At 35.7% G+C, this 22,330-nt stretch overlaps 3 protein-coding genes across 5 annotated transcripts; 2 read left to right on the top strand and 1 right to left on the bottom strand.

Moving 5' to 3' along the window:
* The first annotated feature begins 7,182 nt into the window (after positions 1–7,182).
* Positions 7,183–9,021, top strand: LOC133286575 (probable WRKY transcription factor 15). Of its 2 annotated transcripts, none has more exons than XM_061484006.1 (3): positions 7,183–8,104; positions 8,236–8,361; positions 8,603–9,021. In XM_061484006.1, the coding sequence occupies exons 1-3, from the start codon at positions 7,233–7,235 to the stop codon at positions 8,760–8,762; spliced, it is 1,158 nt and encodes a 385-aa protein (XP_061339990.1). In that variant the 5' UTR covers positions 7,183–7,232; the 3' UTR covers positions 8,763–9,021. The 2 variants fall into 2 exon arrangements, with proteins under 2 accessions (XP_061339990.1, XP_061339989.1); XM_061484005.1 differs by having other exon boundaries at positions 8,233–8,361.
* Positions 9,022–14,202: 5,181 nt separating this feature from the next.
* On the top strand, positions 14,203–16,847 carry LOC133286582 (uncharacterized). Its single transcript, XM_061484014.1, has 3 exons — positions 14,203–14,718; positions 14,827–14,933; positions 15,914–16,847. Exons 1-3 carry the CDS (start codon positions 14,326–14,328, stop codon positions 16,665–16,667), a joined length of 1,254 nt encoding a protein of 417 aa, XP_061339998.1. The 5' UTR covers positions 14,203–14,325; the 3' UTR covers positions 16,668–16,847.
* An 868-nt stretch (positions 16,848–17,715) lies between these two features.
* Positions 17,716–22,174, bottom strand: LOC133286578 (probable 2-oxoglutarate-dependent dioxygenase At3g50210). Of its 2 annotated transcripts, XM_061484009.1 has the most exons (12): positions 22,039–22,174; positions 21,653–21,768; positions 20,761–20,879; positions 20,578–20,641; positions 20,166–20,233; positions 19,282–19,340; positions 19,023–19,188; positions 18,870–18,889; positions 18,739–18,785; positions 18,232–18,312; positions 18,053–18,142; positions 17,716–17,962 (listed from the first exon to the last, which is right to left on the bottom strand). In XM_061484009.1, exons 1-12 carry the CDS (start codon positions 22,070–22,072, stop codon positions 17,831–17,833), a joined length of 996 nt encoding a protein of 331 aa, XP_061339993.1. In that variant the 5' UTR covers positions 22,073–22,174; the 3' UTR covers positions 17,716–17,830. The 2 variants fall into 2 exon arrangements, with proteins under 2 accessions (XP_061339993.1, XP_061339994.1); XM_061484010.1 differs by lacking the exon at positions 22,039–22,174 and having other exon boundaries at positions 20,761–20,875; positions 21,653–21,769.
* Between the last annotated feature and the right edge of the window lie 156 nt (positions 22,175–22,330).

The following is a 22,330-nucleotide window of genomic DNA, read 5'->3' as shown; positions in this document are numbered from 1 at the left end:
GCCACCTCTAACAGCACTTGTGAATGATTGGAAACATTTTTAGGAAAACTTTAAAAGTCTATAAAGTATCCTTCAAGAGAGAGGAAGATGGAGATGGAGACAATGATAAGGCAAGGTTTGCTATGTTATGTATGGAAGTTGATTTACGCAGGAGCTTTGTGTCCAGATTTAAGATTTGGGATTACATACATGATGAGGAGATCATCTTGAATGATGGTTACGAGGGTTTGCACCTAATATGTTTTTCTTGTGGAAGATATGGGCATCAGAAGGAGACCTGCGATGGAGGATTGGACTTTAGGAAGGTTAACGTTGGTTCTTTTTCTAGCACAAAAACGCATGTGGGGAACACTGACTCTATACCTGAGAGCAACAAATTAGAAGTTGCTGGAGGTGAAGATGTTGGTATGGAAGAGAAGGATAGACTCGAAGAGAACGTGTTTGGGGCTTGGATGGTCGTTAAGAGAAATGCTAAAGGCCGTAAAGCAAAATCGATGCTGGAATCCATAGTGGATAGGAGGAAAGAGCTGTCTCCGGTGCCAGTGACCAACATGCAATCGACAAAGATGAAGCTCGGTGGGGTGCATACCGAGGACAGAACTATACACTCCTAATCTGTTACAAGGGTAGGGGCAAGTAGGTGATCAGAGAGACAAAGGGAAGGCAATAAACTCTAGGTTGAACTCTAAAGTTAAAATTGGGGTAATTTAGCCAAGGAAAATTTCCTCAGAGAAACATATTCACAGAAGAGGAAATTCATCTTCGTTGAAATCAAAAGTGACCAGTGAGGAGCAGCAGCATAAAATTGGCAGCAACATTGGTCAACGTAAGATGAAAGAGTCGAAGCAAGTATGGTTTAACTTAAGGGTAGCTGTTGATGAGGACCTTTCAGTGATCTCTTCAGAAAATGCAATTCAAACTGACAAGAAAATTTGCATGAAGGAGATAGATTCTAATTCCAACAATAAGCCACCTAACACTGTAGAATTGTTACGCAGGTTCTCCCAAGAAAATCTTGACGTGGTCAGAACAGTCAATGAGAAGATTTTGCAAGGGGCTTGCATGCCCCTCAATATGTAGTGGTGGGATGGGACCATAGTCCTTTTTGCCCTTTTTTGCTTTGTGATGGTATCCATGAATATTTGTACTTGGAATTGTTGTGGGGCAAACAAAAAAGGTTTTGTCTTACTCATTAAAGATATGAGTAGGAGATATGATATTAAGGTTTTGGTTTTGATAGAAGTCAGAATTAGTACGACCAATGTTGTTGGGAAAATAGATAGCTTGGGCTGAATGGTTATCACATTAACGATGCTATAGGGAGGGGGCATTTGGGTCATGTGGGACAAGTCTTCGGTGGAAGTTTCCATCATGGATCATAACTGTTAGTTCACCTATGTAACTCTTATATGGTTGCAATTTATTACCATGGAGTGTGCAACTTTTATCTATGGTAGTCCTAGACGCAATGAAAAAGATCTCTCTGGGAAGGTCTTATTTCCCATAAAAGCTTCGGTGGTTGGTGCTTGGCTTATCATGGGTGAATTTAGTCTTAAATGAAGACAAAAAAGTGGGAGGAGGAATTGTGTGTCAAGGCAGCATAACTGAATTCTGTGAGTGTATTAATGATTGTGATGTTATTGATATTGGATTTAAGGGGCCTCATTATACCTGGAAAAGAAATAGACTTTTCTTGTGAACTAAACTTGGGCCAACCTTTTTCCTGACAGATTTGTTTTCCATCTTCCATTTTTTTGTTCGGATCATAGACCTTTGTTAGTGTGGGAAGGAAGAAGGACTGTTAATAGACCAAGCAACAAACCTTTTCATTTCTTGGCTTCATGGCTTTCTTGCAATGGATTCGAGGAGTTGGTGCGAGGACGTTGGAAGAAAACATCTCATGGGGTATGGCTCATAATAAATTTCAGCAACAAGCTACTTTATGGCACAATACATGCTTCAAAGCTCATCTTCATAGGAAATACTGCCTTCATGCTTGTATTCTTGGTCTAGATGTGGAGCTACAAAATCACCCAAGTAATGTTTTGGAAGTTGTTCAACGAAACCTTTGGGAGGAACTAATTCTGATTTGCATGCAGGAAGAACTAATGTGGTTTCAACATTCCAAATTTGATTAGTAGATCAACGGTGATAGAAACACTAGGTTTAATCATATTGCCACCTTATCGAGAATGTGTCGGAACAAAATTCTTACTATTAAGGATAAGTTTGTTAATTGAACAGGAGAACCTAAAGCTCTCAAAGATATGACTGTTAGGTTTTTTGAAAAGGTGTATAAGGATGAGGGGATTCCTAGTACTCCTTGTCCTCTGGCCGGTTGTTTTCCTAAAATAACCAACCCATCTTTTCACCAGTTGCACACTTTGCCCTCTAATATTGAAAGTAAAGAGTTGTTCTTTAGAATGAATTTAGAATGCATCTGTTTAAAGTTCCAGGATCCGATGGTCTTCAAGCATTATTCATCCATTCTTAATGGGATATCATTAGCAACTCTTTTCGTAGTTTTATCAAAATAATTTTCAAAGACGCAAATGAGGCCCATAAATAAGTCCCTTCTCTGCCTTATTTCGAAAGTGGAGAATCCTAACTCAATTAAGAAGCTACGACCAATCAACCTTTGCATTGCTGTTTTTAAGGCTATACAAAAATTCTGGCAAATCGATTGAGACCTCATTTGAGCTTTCTAATCCTTCACAATCAATACAGCTTCATTAAAGGAAGGCACAACACAAACAATATTATTATTGCCCAAGAAATCATGCATTCCATGAGATTTAAGAAAGGCCAAAATGGGTGGATGGCCATTAAGGTCAATCTTGAAAAAGCCTATGATAGGGTGAACTGGAAATAACTTCAACTTATTTTGGGTAAAGTTGGTCTTTCTTCAGCAGCGATTAACATGATTATGGAGAGTGTCTCCACTATCTCCCTCAATGTTATTTGGGATGGCTCCACCACCAGGGAGTTTAATCCAACCAGGGGAATTAGACAAGGAGATCCTCAATCTCCTTAGCTATTTATGATATGCATTGAAAGATTGGCTTATCTTATCTCTCTTGCCTTGAACAACAAGCAGTGGAAACCTGTGGTTCTTAAGAAGAAAGGCCCTCCCATTAGTCGTTTGTTTTTCGATGCAAACCTTTTTCTTTTTCTGAAGCATTAGTGGATCAAGCGGTCCTTATTGAAAAGATTCTTAATTGCTTCTATCAATCTTCTGGACAGAAGGTGAGCAATGAGAAATCAAGGGTGTTATTTTCCAGAAATGTAAACCACATAAGAGCCACCAAAATTGCTCAAGCGTTGGGCTTTTCAATGACATCAGACTTGGGGAAATACTTAGGTATATATTTTTTCATGGAAGAACTAGTGCCAATTCTTTTAACCATGTTTTGCAGAGAATGGATTCTAAGTTGTCGAATTGGAGGAGAACCTCGTCACCTATGGCTGGTAGGTCCACCCTTCCCAATCTGTTCTGGCTTCTATACCAATGTACGCTATGCAAACTTGCTTACTACTTGTAAAAACGACATTGAAAGATGCTCTAGGGATTTTTTATGGGGTTCAATGCTGGAGAAGAGAAAGATGAAATGTGTGGCATAGATCAAAATTTGTCAGCATAAGAAGAATGGTGGACTCGATTTAGGAAGATGAGAGGGATGAACTAGACACTTTTAATGAAGATGGGTCATGGTATGCTAATGCATAAACACAGCCTACAGGTTCAAGTGTTAAGAAACAAGTATTCTGTTGGAGAAGCTTTGATTTTCTCGATCAAACTCGCTAGGTAGAATTCAAATCTCTGGAAAAGAATTTTGAAAGTCTAACCTAAGGCCATATAAGGGGTCTAGGATTCAACTTGGAAATGGATCAAATACCAACTTTTGGAGTGACAAATGGCTTATCGATAATGAAATTATCTAGCCGAAGGAATCAATCCATATTCCAGAGGAAATAAGCAATTGGACAGTATACCACTTTGTCAATTATGAGGGTAGTTGGAATTGGACTCTAATTAACCAATTTGCTTCCAATAGATCTTGTGAAGCTATAGCTAATAATATCCACCCACAGCTCAAAATGGAGAAGACTTGGTGATTTGGGCAAAGACAAGCGATGGTAATTTCTCTGAAATCTGCCTACTTTATATCTGAAGAACTTGGTCAAGGCCAAGGAGCAACCAAAATTTTGAGCCCTTAAAAATAGAAGAGGCGCGTTCGTATCCAATTATTCCTATGAAAAACACTAGGGAATCATCTGCTAACAAATATGGCCAGAGGACAGAGGAACTTGAGTTGATGCATTCTTTGCCCTAGGTGCAATCTAGCTCTAGAGGACACGATTCATGTTTTTAGAGATTGTGGTTGGAGTAGAGAGATTTGGACTTGGTTAGTTCATCGAGACTTTCAACCTACTTTCTTCGAACAACCTTAAGGACCGAATCATCTCGAATATCAATTTGAAATCCTCGCTGGATCTGCAAATGGAGTGGAGTCAAGTCTTTGGTGTCATCGTTTGGCATATCTAGAAGGCTAGAAATGATTTTGTGTTCAATTAGAAAGTTTCCAATCAGGAGGCAATAGTAAGGGTTTCAAAGATTTTTGTATCAAATTTTAAAAGAGCTTGTAAGAAGATAAGAAGGAATGGAACTCAAAGATGGGAAAATACAGATAAATTTATATGTTGGCAATTCCCCCCTCATGGTTAAGTCAAGCTTAATATTGATGGCTCAAGTATTAGGGGAGGAGCACAATCCACTTGTGGGGGTGGGGGCGGGGTGGTTATTAGAGATGATGCATGTAGATGGATTATGGGATTTAGTAGAAATCTGAGAAGTGGCTCATCCTTAAGAGGGGAAGTCTGGGACTGCTCATTGGAATTCAACTTACGTGGGATTTAGGGGTTCAAAAAGTCTGGATTGAGGGGAATACTCAAGTTGCCATTAATCACATTGTAAACGATTGTGGAAAATTTCATCTGATTGCCCCTTTGGTGAAGCAAATTCATAATTTGCTGTGGAGATAGTGGACGACAAATATCAATCATACGTATAGATAAGGTAATATGATAGTTGATACCCTGGCCTCCCATAGGAATAAATGGACTGATTGGAATCTTCATGTAAGAACCACCACTACAATGTTAAATCCTCTTAAGTAAGAATGCAATGGGCATTTCTAGCCCAAAGTTATGTAATTTATGTTACTGTATTTTTCTTATTTTCAAAAAAATAAAATGAAAAATGAAAACAAACATGTTCTTAATTAATATTTTATTTTAAAGTTTAAGTTTTGTGCGCACAAATATTTATTTAATTTATATAAAGTCATCAGGCTCAATCTTTTTTTTAATACGTCTTTTATGTGTTCAATCTAGTAAGAAAAATATTAAAAAATAACCTTTACATTTTACAGCATTATTTTTTAAAAATTAATGAGGATTACATATAAATATATGATCATTTTACATTGATATAAATTGCATTCTTAACAATTAAAATTAGATATTAAATTTTCTATGTTAACACCGATGTAAATATTCTCCCTTCTTATATAAGTATTTTTAAATTTGTATAAAATTTAAAAATACTAATAATTAATTTTAAAAATATTCATAATTAATTTAAAATAAAATATGACAGGTATGATTCCTTTAGAGCTCTATTTGTTGAGAATTGGAGCTTTAAGCGAATTTATGTCCCATGTTTCTGTTGATCTCTAAACCCAAATTGAATTGAAAATAAAGATGAGAAGGAGGGAGAAGAAGTTTGTGCTGGGATTTTTTAGACCCGAGTATTAGTAGTTCAGTCAAGTCGGGTTCCATTTGATTTCAAAACTCGACACCTGAATGGTTAATGGGTAAAGTTCATCTAATGATAAAAAACTATTTGTTGAAAATTATACAATAAGATTTTTTTTTTTTTAAGAAATCGTTTTAAATTAAACAAAATCAGATGAGAGTTTATTTTTTTTTGGTTGTTTTATGAAATACACATGACTAATTTTTATTGAAGCTATCTCTCCTTTTATATCATAGATTTAAATTTTGTAATTCTTAAATTTATGCTTTCAAATCCTAATATATTACTTGGTATTCTTATAATAACTTCCTTTTTCTTTATATTATCAAATAATAATTATTTTCCTCTTGAATGATATTTCCAATGTCACAAATAAAAATAAAAATAAAAAATTCTCTTAATTAAAAAACACCCTTAACCCAGCCGTTGTCCATAAAATCCAAAAGGCGTTAGGAAATAGGAAAGGAAATTATTATTTTTTGGTTACAATAGGAAAGGAAATTGAGGCGGTAAGAAAACACGGAAAAAAACACGAAGAAAAGAAGCAATAGGCAATCCTCGATATTCGAATGGTGTCAATCCAAGTCAACTTGATCACTTGCATAAGCTGGCAAAACCAACCCATCCTCCTCTTGCTTTTTCAGAGACAGAGATTGCCATTCACCACACGCCTGCTAACCCTACAAACAACAATACCTCCAACCCTCAAATACCTCAGATCAATTATAACCCAATGGGCCCCATTACTCGGAAAAGGTCAACGTCCTCCACTTAGCTCAATAAAAAATAAAAAAAGTTATGTACCACCGATCATGCGAATTAATTGATAAAATATTGATTTAATTTAACCATTAATCTGAGTTTTAATTCCTGAAAATGTAAGTGTGTTAAGACTTAGTAAAAAAGAACTTTATAATTCATATGGTTCAACTCATCTAAAATTGGATTACCCAAGTAATTAATGAAATTGATGAATTCATAAATAGTAATAAAAAAAATAAATACTTTTTTTGATCTTGAGCAAATTTTACGATGTCCCTTTAGTTCTTAGTAAATAAAAAGGTTATTCATGGTCCTTAAGAAATTTAAAGTGGACCTATTTTAATCCTTTTGAGAATTAATGTGGATCTTTTTTAAATTTGTGAGAGATTACGATTTCAATTAAATGAATCCATTTTGAATTTTTTAAGGACCACAAATAATTTTTTTATTTGCTAAAAAGTAAAATGAATATGGTAAGATTTGCCGAGAAACAAAAATTAACATAAAAATGTTTTCTCCGTTCACAGTGTGTGAGCAATGACCATAATACATTAATACCTTACTAGATCTTATTCGCAATCGCATCTACATTTGACGATAACAGGCTAGCGTTATAGTTCAGTCACCTAGTGGACCCAACAACCCGAATCCTATGGCACCATTTGACCACTGTAACCTATTGCTCTCTGCCTCTCTCTCTCTCTCTATATCCCTCCTTTTTTGTCAACACTCTCTCTCTCTCTATCTCCTTCATTTCTTTGTATCTCTTTTTTCCTTCTTCTTCATCTTTGATGGTGTTGCTGCAACTATGGCTGTAGAGCTCATGATGGGTTACAGTAACGAAAATTTCACAACCAAAGCTGAAGAGAATGCTGTCCAAGAAGCTGCATCTGGTTTAGAGAGCGTGGAGAAGCTAATCAGGTTGCTTTCTCAGACTCGTCAACAGTACCATTCTTCTTCTTCATCTTCAGACCCTTCGATGGAAATAGAAATGGATTGCAGAGCTGTAGCTGACGTCGCCGTTTCGAAGTTCAAGAAGGTGATTTCGCTTCTGGGTAGAACCAGAACCGGCCACGCTCGCTTCAGAAGAGCCCCTTTGGCTCCTTCTGCACAAACCCTAGAAACAACACAACCTTCTGAACAACACAGAGTCTACCATGCAACCCCTTTGCAGCAGATCCCATCCACACCAACACCCACCCTTCTTCACCACAACACCGAACCCCCAAAAATTGATAGGAAGGACTCGTCCAAGACCATTAACTTCTCCTATTCTTCTTCTCCTGCTGCCAATTCCTTCATCTCGTCTCTCACCGGCGACACCGATACGAAACAACCGTCGTCGTCGGCGACGGCCGCCACGACGACGACGACGGCTTTTCAGATCACGAATCTGTCTCAGGTTTCATCAGCGGGGAAGCCTCCTCTTTCGTCTTCTTCGTTTAAGAGAAAGTGCAGCTCTGAGAATTTGGGTTCTGGCAAGTGTGGTAGTTCCTCTAGCCGCTGTCATTGTTCGAAAAAGAGGTAGGTGAAATGTGGGTTTTTCTTCAGAATCGTTCTTTTCTCCTAAGAATAAAAAAAATGCAATTTTTTTTTTTTTTTTTTATTGTTCACATGCTTTTTTTTTTTTTTTTTTAATTGGGGTGTGACAGCAGGAAAATGAGGTTGAAGAGGGTGATGAGAGTACCTGCGATAAGTTTGAAGATGTCTGATATTCCACCAGATGATTATTCTTGGAGAAAGTATGGACAGAAACCTATTAAAGGATCCCCACATCCAAGGTACATACATCAATTTATATTTGTATTTATATTTATATTATAGGTTATTACCATTAACCAGTATGTCTCAAATTGCTTAACTTAAAATTGGGGCTCGTTGACTCATAAATTTCGAATTTTAAAGTGGACCCAATAGTTGTGACTGATTAGTTTCCTTTTATTCTGCGTGTTATGTTTTATTAGTCCATGCTTGAATCTTTGGAGTGAGTGGTACTGAGTTGTTTTTATTGAACAATAACAGGGGTTACTACAAGTGCAGCAGTGTTAGAGGGTGTCCAGCGCGCAAACATGTAGAGCGAGCTCTTGATGATCCATCTATGCTGGTTGTTACCTATGAAGGAGAGCATAATCACTCCCTCTCCGCGGCTGATGCTACTAATCTCATTCTAGAATCATCTTAAGTCTTAAAACCAATTATCCTTTTCCGGCCAGAACCGCAAGCCATTGATCAAGGTTATGATATTTCAAAGGGGCAATTGATGGCTTGTAGAATTGCAGCTTTACTCATGATACAGCTTTAGTCCCATTTCCCTGTACAATATTGGATTCCTTTATCTTTTTCGTTCTCTTCAAGGCTGAAAATACTGTGAATCCGTTACCATTTTAATTTTAAAAAAAGGGAGTCAAGATGGTGGATTTGGTAATGGTTTTGAATCTCAAAGTACAGAAAAAAAAAAAGAAAAAAAAAGAGAAGCAAATGGTTTACTCTTCTTTTGTTTTCCTCTATTTGGTTGCTTTATCTTTGGTGCTTCCTTATCTTGGATTCTCATCACCTCTCAACTTTTAATGGGTGTTTTGTTTCAATGCTCAACGGGTCTGTCTTTGAAATTTTCAAAAGTAAAGTGAAAGTAAAAAAATAAAGAAAGCAATGAAAGGGACCTAGTCAAAGAATTGGACAGAAGAGGACAGACATGTCGTGTATAGTACGGTTGACTAAAAGAGAGAGAGAGAGAGAGGGAGGGAGAGGGAAAGGGGTTGGAAGTTGCTAATTGGGGACGGCTAAATTAGTGAATGGAATCAATGAATGAAGGTGGTTGATGGGTTAGGGAAAGGAAAGGGCATGAAAAGAGAGTTTTTAATGCAAATTTTGTTGGACCCTTTGGCTTATAGGAAAAGGGTCGCTGGGAAGGGGGGTGCATTGAATAGAGGGGTTGGAAGGTCTAAAATGGCTCTTGTGAGAAAACCGATGGCAAAGTCAAAATGGGTGGGTGTGGAATTGATAAGTTCAAGCACTCAGCAGGGTCCTATCTTGTTCGCAAATTTGTTCTTTTGTTTGCTTTGCCTTTGCCTTAACGTCAACTTTATTATGCAGATTGGGTCCCCCTTTGCCCTTCATCATTATCGATTTCATTATTAACACGCATGTGGCTCCCTCAATCATGCATATAAAATACCATTCTTCTTTCTTGTTTTTCTTCCCGTTGCTTCTCGTAATCCAAGTTTTGACATTTGCTTGTATGTGATTGTAAATTCTGTTTCAGATGAACAGTTACAATAATTGATATTTTTATATCATAGGATCCAAATCCTAAGTATGACTAAGTTTACACACACTTATATTTATTACCTGAACAAATTAGAAGTAACGGGTGTTGTTGGACAGTAAAAATTAGACAGATTAATTTACCTTTCTTCTACGGAATGAAAAGGAAGCATAGCAGTGCATATGATTTCAAGTTCAATATATCTCTCGTTTGGGAGTGTGGAGAAAAGAAATAAGTGGACTATTGCTTCTTATTATTTTTTGTAAATTTGATCTCATACTGATTTTGAAAGATAATATTTCGATTTCATACATAATTATATATGTTACGTATCATCTTATTTCATGTGATTTCTCCGATGAATAAATTTATTTTTTTTATAACTGATTTCACATGTTGTATGATGAAATTCACTGAAAATAACACACCTTCTGTGGTCAGGTACACAATTTTGATCACATAAATTATGAGCCAGATATACAAAGTAAAGACTGTGAAGTGAATATAGCTGAATTATAGTGGGAAATAACTGCTAATAAGGAATTTACCGTTGTAAACCGCTTGTCTATGTCTAACTCCAAGGGACGAAAAATCTTTGTATATAACTTTTTTTAAAAAAAAGTATTGTAGCTTATTGATTGTGTAAACTTGGAATGACCAGCACTCACAGTCACTTTGGTGTCATCTTCAAATTGAGAATGAGAAAAAAATAGAAGTTTTTTTATTTATTTATTTTTCTGGAAACATTAGAAATGAGATTTCATACAAATTTTCACATAACTTTCATTTTATTTTATTTTTTCATTTTAAAATAGTAACTAGTAGGTAAATGATCTATTATTAGATAATAGAAAGCGAGTAATTACTTAAATGATTATGATTTCTTTTTAGTCAATAAAAATTATATCATTCGTTTTCTTAATTCTTAAGTTAGTCGTCCATTTCAACTGAACTGTTTTATCAATATCAAAATTCACTTGTATACGCGAACAAAATAAAAGAAATAAAAGTTTACTCCTCAAAGAAGATTATATTTACAACCTTTTTTTTACAACCTCTTACAACTATATCTTAACACTGTTGATTTTTGTCAATCAACGGTTATCATTTATTGTTAATTAATAATTAATTAATGAGTTTAATTTGCGAAAATCATAACCGTTGATCGGCGAAAATCAACGGTGTTAAGATAGAGTTGTAAGAAGTTGTAAAAAAAAAAGTTGTAAGTATAATCTTCCTCCCTCCAATCTCAAATATTGTAATCTAAACTCTAAAAAATAAGTAACACACAATGAAGTTGGTTTCAGAGTGGCTTGTTGTTTTGGAGTACTTCTTACCAGTGTTATTAAATCCGACCTGGACATCGACCCGGTCGGGGTACTGGGTTACTGGGTCACTGGTCGGACCGGTGGGTCACTGGTCAGACTGGTTGACCGGGATATATATATATATATATAAAAATATGAACATATAAATTCAATTATATTCTCCATATCTAAAATGAATTAAACAATGTTCATTAAATAAACTCAAAAACAAGAAGCATAAACAAATAAAAATGAATGCTATTACTATGTCAATTTAAATTGCAATTCAGAATTCCCATAAACATACCTCTCAATGACATTGAACTCATATTTTTCAAATTCAACTACATTAAAATGAAATATATCACATTCTCTTAATTTATTATTCCGCAAATTGCTTCAGTATTAGAAACTAAAATTTGAGGTCATTGTAGAAGAGTATACTAGCAAATAAAATTACAAAAAGTTTTAAAATGAGTTCTACATTTTGTTGACAAGATTAAACAATTTTGGTTTTTTTTTTAAATGCATGACCCGACCGGGTCACTGGGTCACCGAGTTTGGCCGATTTTATTCGGATTTTGACCGAATCGATGCGTGACCGGTCCAATGCTTAACCCGAACTGGTTTGATGACCGATTCGCTGAGTTCCGGGTCAACCCGGCCGGGTCGGGCCGGGTTTTACAACTATGCTTCTTACTATCAACATGTAGTCGTTTGCAAAAAATAACGCATAATGAAAATCGTTGAACTTAGTAACCCAAGGAAAGAAATTAAATGTTATAAGAAAAATTATTCCATCATCGATGTTTCAACCAACCATTGTTCTCATGGTTATGTATACTGAGAGCCAAATCGATGAGAACCAAAACTCTTTGGTATAAAAAAGTAAAGAAGAATTTCGAAAATTTCATTATGCAAGATTGGATTATGTAAGAAATTTCCCGAATACAAACAACACAATATATGGCAGCATATATTACGTTAGCAAAACGGGCTAACTCGACTCAACCCGCATTCTACCCGAAAAAAATGAGCTGGGTTAGGATTGGTTTGAAAAATAAACGAGCCAGAAAACTCAACCCAACCTGACCCGAGTCGGGTTAGGGTTGACTCGAAAAAATGAAATTAAATTTCATTGATGCTATAACTTCTAAATTTTCCTCTTAAATTATTAATTCATTCAATACAAAGACATTATACAGATAAACTATAGAAAATTTTACATTTGAACTTGGACTTATTGGCAGTTTGCATCATATTTACACTGTCACACGTACTATAAAAAAGGTCTTTAATGCACGGTTTTGATCTTATTGGCAGGAGGGTATTTTTGTTTGGGTCCTTAGAATTGAGATTTTAGGTTTTAACTTTTCACTTTACCTTTGTTAATTTTTATACTTTTATATTAAAAAAAACCATAACCCGCAAGCCAATCCGTTTGACTCATGGGTTGGCTCGATTTTTTTCGAACTGACTCGAATTACTAATTCATTTTCCTTAATCCAATCCGACTTATTTTAACCGGATTACGAGCCAATGCGATAGGTTGGCTCTAACATCCATGACGGATAAAATATCATATAGAATTTAACGAATGAAAAACTTTTGGTAAGCAAAGATCTTCCTCAGTAAATCTATTTAAAAAAATGGCACGATGAAAATATAATGACTCGTCAGGCTTAATCCTAATATATATAGTTAAAGATAAGATCTAACATAATTTTAACTAATAATGAATTTATTGGGTCCATCTATCACAGAGTCTAATTAGACATCAATACTGACATTGTGTTGCCAAACTAAGCGTAATATCAATAAATGTCAACAGTTCAACTGAGTATGAGTAAAATAAACTTATTATATTAATTAAATTAAAATATTTATCAATCTGTTAATTTTAAAACATAAAACTAATTAATTAATATTATCCTCATAAAAAATTCTTATTTCTGTTAATAGATATTGTTTATTGCGATTGCTTACTGCTTTAAAAAGGGTATTATTTAGTTTCCGAAATTTAGAACAATGTCCTACGAAAGTACTGGAAGTTTCAGCTGAGCTTTAATTACTTTTATGACTTATTACGCATTCATAACTAGTGGTCAACCAGGGGGTGGGGTACGATATCTTAATCCTCACTCGCCGCTCTGTATACACCTGTATTATATATTTTGGATTAGTTTCGTAACTGATTAAAAAAATTAAAACTTATAAAAATATCCCAAAAAACAGATTCACTTCAAATAAATAATTAAAATTGATATAAAAAAGATTAGTGATCAACCTTCTACATTGATTTTGGAGAATGCATTGGTGCTGTAATAGAAATAAAACATCTTTTCCTGCAGAGACAACATTTAAGAGAGAGAAAATGATATAAAGAGATAGAAAAAACAATCGGTAAGCCCTACAAAAAGTTGTCTCTACAGAAAATTTATTTATTTTCCTATAACAGTAGCGACAGATTACCCATTAATTTTAGATATTAATTGAAAATATTTTAAAGTTTTTAGTAATAATTTACAAAAGATGGGAAAGAGCCAGAGATAATAATCTTTGTTTGGTAAAAGGATGATTGAAAAAATTAAGATGAATTTTCTAATTGATCATGTTTGGTACCAGATTTTCAAAAATTTGCCCATCAGTCAGATTTTACATAGCAATCTCAGTTAATGTTTAAAATTAAAAAAAAAATTGCCATTTCAAAATTGAATGGTATTTTTATTATTCCATCAAACTAAAAAGTAAAAAAAAAGTAATGAATACAAATATCCTTTCTAAAACAAAATATGTCAAAAGAAAACTGGAGAGAGAGCTTTTTTGTATTTAGTTAAGAGTTAGTTTGGTAATTTCATTTTATTTTTTCATCAATATTTTACTTTCAACCAAACATAAACTCAGAAAATTTAAACCAATTTTGTCAATAATATTTTGACCTATCAAAATAATTTTTTTTTAATTTTTTTACCAAACTTATTTTTCTACGTATTCGTGTGGTAAAGAAAATTTTCTACTCTATCAAATGGTCGCTAAAAGCAAAACGCTATCTCGTTTCACAGCAGGAAATATCCCCAAAACTCCACCCCAGCTTCGTGGACAAGTCTACGACAAGAGCATCAAAGTAATTCGATGGCGGCGATGGGTTGTTTCACTAAACCCGTCGTTCGCTCATGAAGCCCAAACCCTTCTCCTTCTACCTCTCTCTGAGCCACAATCTTTCTAATCTCAACAGATATTTTTGCGCAAAACCTCATCCCCTCATGGCTCAAACCCCAACTTGTCTCGATTCAAACGACCAGCAACAACAAGACTTGTCGCAGCCTTGCTTGGATTCTCCGGCGCGGAGCTTTACCGGCGAATCTCGGGTGGAACGGGCCTGGGCTCATTGGGCCAAGTTGGGTCGACCCAGATTGATAGTTGCCCCAATGGTTGACAATTCGGAGCTACCGTTTCGAATGCTGTGCCGCAAGTACGGTGCGGAAGCGGCATACACCCCCATGCTGCATTCACGCATTTTCACCGAGACCGAAAAGTACAGGGAAGAAGAATTCACCACTTGCAAGGTATGCTTTGTGCGTGTTCTACAACTATCAACTACAAGTCTACAACTACAACTGCATTGTTGTTATTATTATCATTATATTTTGTTGTGACATTGGGAGTAACCTCAGGAGGATCGACCACTCTTTGTCCAATTTTGTGCCAATAATCCAGATGTGTTGTTGGAAGCTGCACGCAAGGTGGAGCCTTATTGCGATTACGTTGATATTAATCTTGGGTAACGCATAATTTTAGCTTACTCCTTGGCTCACAATCTGCTTCATATCAATACCTTTTGTGCTTGCTATTTTGTGCCATAGTGTATAATATCTATAGGAGGAAATTGGAATGGAAATGGATCCTCTCGTGTGATATGATATCGTGTGATACAAATTTACGAATTAATGGTAATGTATTAACATAAAGTTTGACGAAAGGATAACCATTGAGCTGATTGGTATCTAGATGGATGAGATGTCACATGAGAGGATACATTCCCATGTATAGTTCTAGGAGAAACTCTGGTGTTCATGCAATAAGAAAAAGTTCTTGTTTAGTATCACTTAAATGTGCATTAACTCAGTTGTAACATTAAAACTGTTGTTAAAGTGGTAGACAGGGATGATCTACATTACTGAGGTAATACACATTGAATAGCGCAAGTAAGAACATTTTCTTGTTCCAAGAGTATTTAGGAATTTCTCGTTACTGTAATTGATGTAGCCCCATTGGCCGTGGCGGATCCAGGAAATTAACGAAGGGTGGGCACTTAATAAGCTCAGTATATATAAATTTGGGTCTGGTTTGGAACGCAACTTGTGAGCAGCTACCGGCTAATTGTGTCTGGTTTAGATCTAGATCTGGACGGATTGCGACTCAACTGGACAGATGATGGAGTAAGAATCAAATGTTCCAACTTCCAATAATGGAGATTGAGGTTTGAGAGGAGATGAATTAATATGTAGATGCAAACGAAGGTGAAGGAGAAAAAAAAAAAAAACTCACGAAAAAATAAAATAGAAGGAGAAAAATTAAATTGGAAAACTTAAATTTTAAGAAAATGGCATTTTCCTATTTTTGGATCAGATTTAAGGGTGGGCACTTGCCCCCCTTCTCAACAACCTGGATCCGCCTCTGCCCGTTGGATGTTACTTTTTTATATATATATATATAATTGTGGTGAAAATTTTGGGGTATTAATTTTATGTGATTCTTTAGGTGTCCTCAGCGTATTGCTAGACGAGGAAACTATGGTGCTTTCTTGATGGATAACCTTCCTGTTGTGAAATCTCTAGTGGAAAAATTGGCTCTTAACCTCCAAGTTCCTGTTTCTTGCAAGATTAGGCTCTTTCCGAATTTAGAGGACACTTTGAAGTATGCTAGGATGCTTGAGGAGGCTGGTTGTATGCTTTTAGCTGTCCATGGCAGAACAAGGGATGAGAAGGATGGGAAGAAATTTCGAGCCGACTGGAAAGCCATCAGGGCTGTGAAGGATGCAGTCAGAATCCCTGTCCTCGCAAATGGGAACATAAGGCATATTGATGATGTTAAAGACTGCTTGGAAGAGACCGGTGTCGAAGGGGTGCTTTCTGCGGAGACTCTGCTTGAAAATCCAGCTCTCTTTGCAGGATTTCGAACTGCTGAATGGGTATCTGGAAGTGAAGGAACCAATGTGGATGGAAAACTGGACCAGGCAGATCTGTTAGTAGAGTATTTGAAGCTTTGTGAACAGTACCCTGTGCCATGGAGAATGATCCGTTCTCATGTTCATAAATTGTTGGGAGACTGGTTCAGCCTTCAGCCTCACATCAGGGAGGAACTTAACAAACAATCTAAACTGACTTTTGAGTTTCTTTATGACATGGTGGATAGGCTTCGGGGTACAGGTACAAGAATTCCACTTTATCTCAAAGATACCCAGATGGAACTGAATGAAATATCTTCTGCCGTAGAGGTAGTGAGGCCAGGCTAAGCCAGCACAACTACAACATCATTTAGATACAATTTTGTAGTGATTAGAAGTGAGAATAGTTCAAATTACTAATCTCTTTCGTGTTGTATTTGACTTCATTCTTATGGCAATTGCCCAATTGGCAGTGTTGTACACGTAACAGTGTTAAAACGCTGATGCTTATTCTGAGCTATCAAATTTTTGTGATTGTCTTTACCATTTCATAAGCTGAATTGGTTTGTGTTTAACTGCTTCAACGATCTGATAAAACAACTGCCAGTTGGATGGTTGTTTTTTCGTTTTCTTTTGTTTGTTGTTTATTTGCTATTGTCTAATGTTTAGGGGTGGTAAACAAACTAGGGTCTTTTAGTTTCAGGGCCTTTTGACCTGGCCGGTGAAGGTCTGAGCTTATATATCTAAAATTAATTGTTGAAACGAAGTTTGAATTTGTATAAAAACTCGTTTAATAAAAAATTTCAGCTCAAATTCATAAGTCTAGCCATAGAGCTTCTCAGGCTACTATAGTATACTAATTTTTACTTTTATTTTATATTTTTTTATACTATTCATAATATTCCTCTTTCTCTTCTCAATCCATTTTATTGGTTAAATAGACTTTTTGAATTATTTTGCTTTATATTATGCTATTTGGATATACATTGAATTTATGAATCTTCGTGAAATTATTAGTGTTGTTGATTGTATATTTTGTTTGGATAAATTTTTGTTCTCTTATTTTTTTTTAACAGGTTAAATCAGACTTTTATTTTTTGTAAATAAGTCGGGCCACAAGCCGAATAACAGGCTATGTCAAACTGACATGTTTAAATACATCATACTTTTATTTTTTTGTAAATAAGTCAGGCCACAAGCCGAGTAACAGGCTATGTTAGACTGATATGTTTAAATATAAGCTTAGCCTTTTAAGAATAAATCTTGACCTGACTTAGCCCGTTAACACCTCTGCTAATGTTGTATGATATTATATGAGAACAGGGAGCGTGTGAAATCCCGAGTACTAGTCTTGAAACTGAAAGCGTTCTCAAGTTAATAAGTTTTGAGAATGAAGACGTTGATGGGTAACAAACGCTTGACTTATAATTACACTATTTTCAGTACATGCAAGCGAGGAGCTTGCTTACAAGAAACTTGACTTATTACACACCAGAGCGAAGGAAACAAAGTTACTGGTCAACAAAATTTGTGAGGACCTTGCTAACTAGATGCTCTCCGTAGACAGCCCTTTGAAACTTCTTGTTGCCATTTGCCCTCGTTTTAGGTGTATCCAAGGGCTCTACTGCAGTATCAAAGTTCGTCTGTTCATGCAGTAGTGGCATATGGGATAAGCAACGAAACAAACAAGAGAGAAAAACGATGACACATGTAAAATAGAAAAAGGAGCTAACCTCGTAAAAATATACTACGCTGACTCTATATTTGGGGGAGTTGTTTACCACCCGATGCAAAGTTGACTCGTACAAACCATTAGAGTATATCTGCAGTTCTCTTCCAAACTTAATCAGATGATCCACCAAATCTTAGGTAAAACTTCTACATGAAGAGAAGAGATTTAAGTGTAAGATACCTTTAGCATGTCACCAATGTTGCACACAAATGTCCCAGGAACTGCAGGTGCTGATATCCAATCGCCAGACAGGTTTCTCACCTTCAACATTTTCACAGCAGAAACATAACAGCGGATCAAAAACAATATTTAACTTTTATGTCACCTTTATCACAAACTAGTGTGGAATCTGTGGATTGAGAATAAAATATAAAGTAGAAATAAAAAATAGGAATAAAAATATAGAAAACACAAACTTAAGTGATTGAATAAAATGGTTAAGCGAGTAGGTAAAGGTTGAAAGAATCAGCCACTTCAGAATGACTTTATTTATTCTAGAAATATACAGTCATGTGGAGAAAATTGGGATACAGAACACATCATCTCCGAAGCTACTTGCCCCAGATATTTAAATTGTATGGAAGTTCGATGATTGTAGTGAGAATAGAAGAAAAATCAAGAACTGCATGCATCAAATGAAGATTATGAGTATCTATTATACACAAAGGGCCATATACAAGTGCATACCTGGAGTGCGTTTATATCGTCATCCTGGTTAACTAATGTCAATAAACCTGTTAAGCAGCATCTAACATCATTGAAAATGACTTGAACATATATTCTAGACTTATCATAATAAAGTTAAGCTTAAGATATACCATAATCAGTGTGAGCTCCACTGGTTTTGTTTGGATTCAAAGAAATGGAAAAGAAAAAGTAACAAAGAAAACGACATCAATAATTTAAAGCCTAGTAATAGGAAGAGAAAAAAAGGTAAACATTTGAGAACTCCGGGTCCAATATTTCATTACCATCCAATGTCGTTTTTCATAACATTGGTTCCATTTACTGTGGACACACCAGGGTAACCAACGAGTCGCATTACCCAAAATGGATCCCCAGCTCTCTGACCTTCAAATTCATCAGGTGATCCACCTAATGCTAAAGCAATTCCACGCATAATTTTCCTTGCAAGGTCTGCTCCAACCAAAAGAACTATATAAGAAAACAAAAATTTAACCGCAGGAACTCACTTGATGTTAAAGGTAACTAGGGGAGGACAAAGCATGCCTGTGCAGACACTAATATACTCCTCCATAAGAACTTTGAATGTTGGAGGATTTTGTGGCCTGCATATGCGCCGCAAAATGAAAGAGGATCAAAAGACATGCATTAGTTCCTATAAACGTAAGCATTATCTTAGTACAATAAGACTTTTCTACTGAGTGTAAATATGCTAGAGACCAACCAGAAAATAAATCTAACACAATGGATTATGGAAAAGGAACACAGATCTGTATATAGATGTATCTATATCTGTATTACAATATGAAAATGGTAACAACTCAGATACAATTTAACAAGAAAAGGGAAATACAATGAACAGGAAATGCTATAACAGAAAGGAAAATAGTGTAAGATAATTCTAGAGCAATTATAGAGGCTCTAGACTCTCCCAATCACCCAAGAGGTGCCCAAAGTTCCAAGTCCCAAAGATGCTCTTTCCCTCCTCCGCCTTCCTCTATTTATCCCTCTTTTATCATAACCTTCTCTCAACTTCCTTCAGCCACGTCAGCAACCTCTTTCTCACTTCTAACAGAATTGTCATCTAGGATATTCTTTTCAATAGGTGAGTCAGCAATGCCAATTGATTCCCTAATCTGCTTCCTAGAGTAAACCTTGATAGGGGTTGTATCAAAATACTTCCAAGTCCCAAGTGCAATCAGTCAAATGCTAGGATATTAGAGTCACAGGCCCGAGAGAGTGTCAATCATGGAAAAGTATTCCCTAGATCATCAATCTAATTTAGTGAATATTCTTAGTTAATCAGGAATTCAGGAGCAGGAGCATATATATAATTGTTCTCTCGAGTATAATATTGACCTAAAAAATGTGGGAGTAGGGGGTGGAGGAATACATTCATTAATAAATAGAAAATTCCTAATTCCTCATACCAGTGGTTGCATCCTTCCATAGCTTTGCCAAGAGCTCCATACATGCCCTTAGTCACTTCCCTATAGCACTGTTAAAGGAAAATAAAGAGATCATTTATTGCTTGATAGAACCATAAGAAACACAATAAATTATTGGAACTGCTATGCTAGGCTCCATGAGGTAGTCTAATCTCGAACAATGTTGGATATTTGGTATGATCGAATAAGCTATATGAGGTAAGGGTGAAATATGTAAGAAAGTGGTGGCCAGTATTACATTCGATTTTAAAATTCACTGAGATGAGCCCAATGTCAATAATAACAGTCAAGTATTTGTTTCTGGTATGTGTTCTGTCCCATATCTTTTAGAAAAGAACCACACACTAGAAACAAAGACACCTAATTTTTTTCTTAAGCAACAAGCATGACTTACATCAATAGCTTCATGCATATCTGGTACACCTTCGGTTATATTTTCTCCAAGCCTCTCATATCCTCTGCATCAGAAGTTAGGCTGGTATCAGCATAAATTATTTGGATAAACTTGATGTGGCAAGTACTGAGGTGATGCTTATATACAAAGTACAGATGCAGGGATCAATGCAATAAAGCAAACCTGAACCCGGTAGCTGGAGTCATTTTGATCTTTGTCTTTTCTTCATATGGAAGTTCAAAGAATCTGCGAGTTACACCTTTAACCTCATTGAGGAGAGTATCAGGAACACCGTGGCCTTTCTGTCAATCAAGGGTCGTAGTAATTGAAGTAAACATTAAACACAAAATGGCCTAAGTGCAATGATATAAGATGACAAGGGAGAAAACTGCAAAGCAAAATCTTGCTTTGTATCGTCAAGAAAATGTAACATTAGGGTCAGTTTGCTAGGGGGTAAAAAATGGAAATGAAAAATTCATTGATCAATTTTCTGGAGTTTTACTGGTAAACTGATTCATGAAATTCTCACCCCTTTAATAAACTGACCCTTAGGAAACGAGGGAGTAGTTAACCAATTTCTTGAGTTGAATCGAAGAACTCTATTCAATCAAAACCGTGTCGATGGCAATAGTTTCGCTGAAGTTGCAATAAATGTAACTTAGTATGTGAAATCAGGCATATTCATTTACTATGAGTCATTTCTTCCTCCTTCATGTTCCATTTTTTTTTCTATTGTTTTTATGCTTTTTTTCTTTTTCTTTTTGATGATTTCAATTTTTAAGTACTATTGGGCATTTCCCAAGCGACAGAACAACTATTCTAGGGACAATTGGAATACATATGAAATCAGAACATCATATATGTTAGTAGAAGTTGTAGTGGACCCACTGTAATACAACCGATTCTGTCCCATAAAGATTAAGTTGTTCTTTATAGTGCAATTTCTTCTCAATTTGTCTCATATTTCTAAAATCAATAACCTTTTTTTCCCACCTTTATTTGCAGTAAAAGACTAAACTATAAACCCTAATGCAATCAGAGTAAAAGGAAAAATGTTAAAAGATGCAACAAGTACCACGTAGAAGAACCCTGCCTCTGTACAAGCCTTATCCAATTGTCTAACAACCTCAACTACACCAGGATCCTCAGCCATTTTTGGGTCATCTGACTTGGCTAAAAGGGGACTAATATCTGTACCATTATATTTTCCAAAATCAAAAATATGTCAGATTCAGAAATTAGCACACAAAACATTCCTCTTCCGAAGTCTTAACTGCTGAGAAACTCAAGAATTTTCTATTATACACATTGAAAGCTTATCAATCGTAAAAACCATCCCAAGCAAGACCAATTGTAACATGTTTTAATAATTTCCAATAATCCAAGGTATATGTTTTCATATACACATACACACAAAGTAATGATGATGGGAAACCATAGATATGTTTGACGGAAATTTACCAATTATGGGGATGAAACTAAAGTTCGTGGCCATCGGTGGTTGAGATTATCTCTGAACTCTACGTAGCAGGTGGCGTTGCGTGCTACTGTGGTGGTTTATAACAAGAAAATGAAGTGGCTTATCACATATTGTTATACGTATGACACCAACTTAGGAGAGAGCGCGTGATTCACTGTTGTCTATGATGACAATAATGTTGTCGTCTTTGAGAAAAGCCTCCTTGTATGGGACCCCACTCCACAATATATAATAGAACATTTCTGTTGCTTGTGTACATCATAATAAAACATT

The sequence above is a fragment of the Gastrolobium bilobum genome, unplaced genomic scaffold (assembly GCF_033153095.1).
Source record: "Gastrolobium bilobum isolate Gb01-03AN ecotype WA unplaced genomic scaffold, APGP_CSIRO_Gbil_v1 utg6309, whole genome shotgun sequence".
NCBI lineage: Eukaryota > Viridiplantae > Streptophyta > Magnoliopsida > Fabales > Fabaceae > Gastrolobium > Gastrolobium bilobum.
The sequence above is the reverse complement of the archived record's forward strand: the minus strand, read 5'-3'. Positions and strand labels throughout refer to the sequence as shown.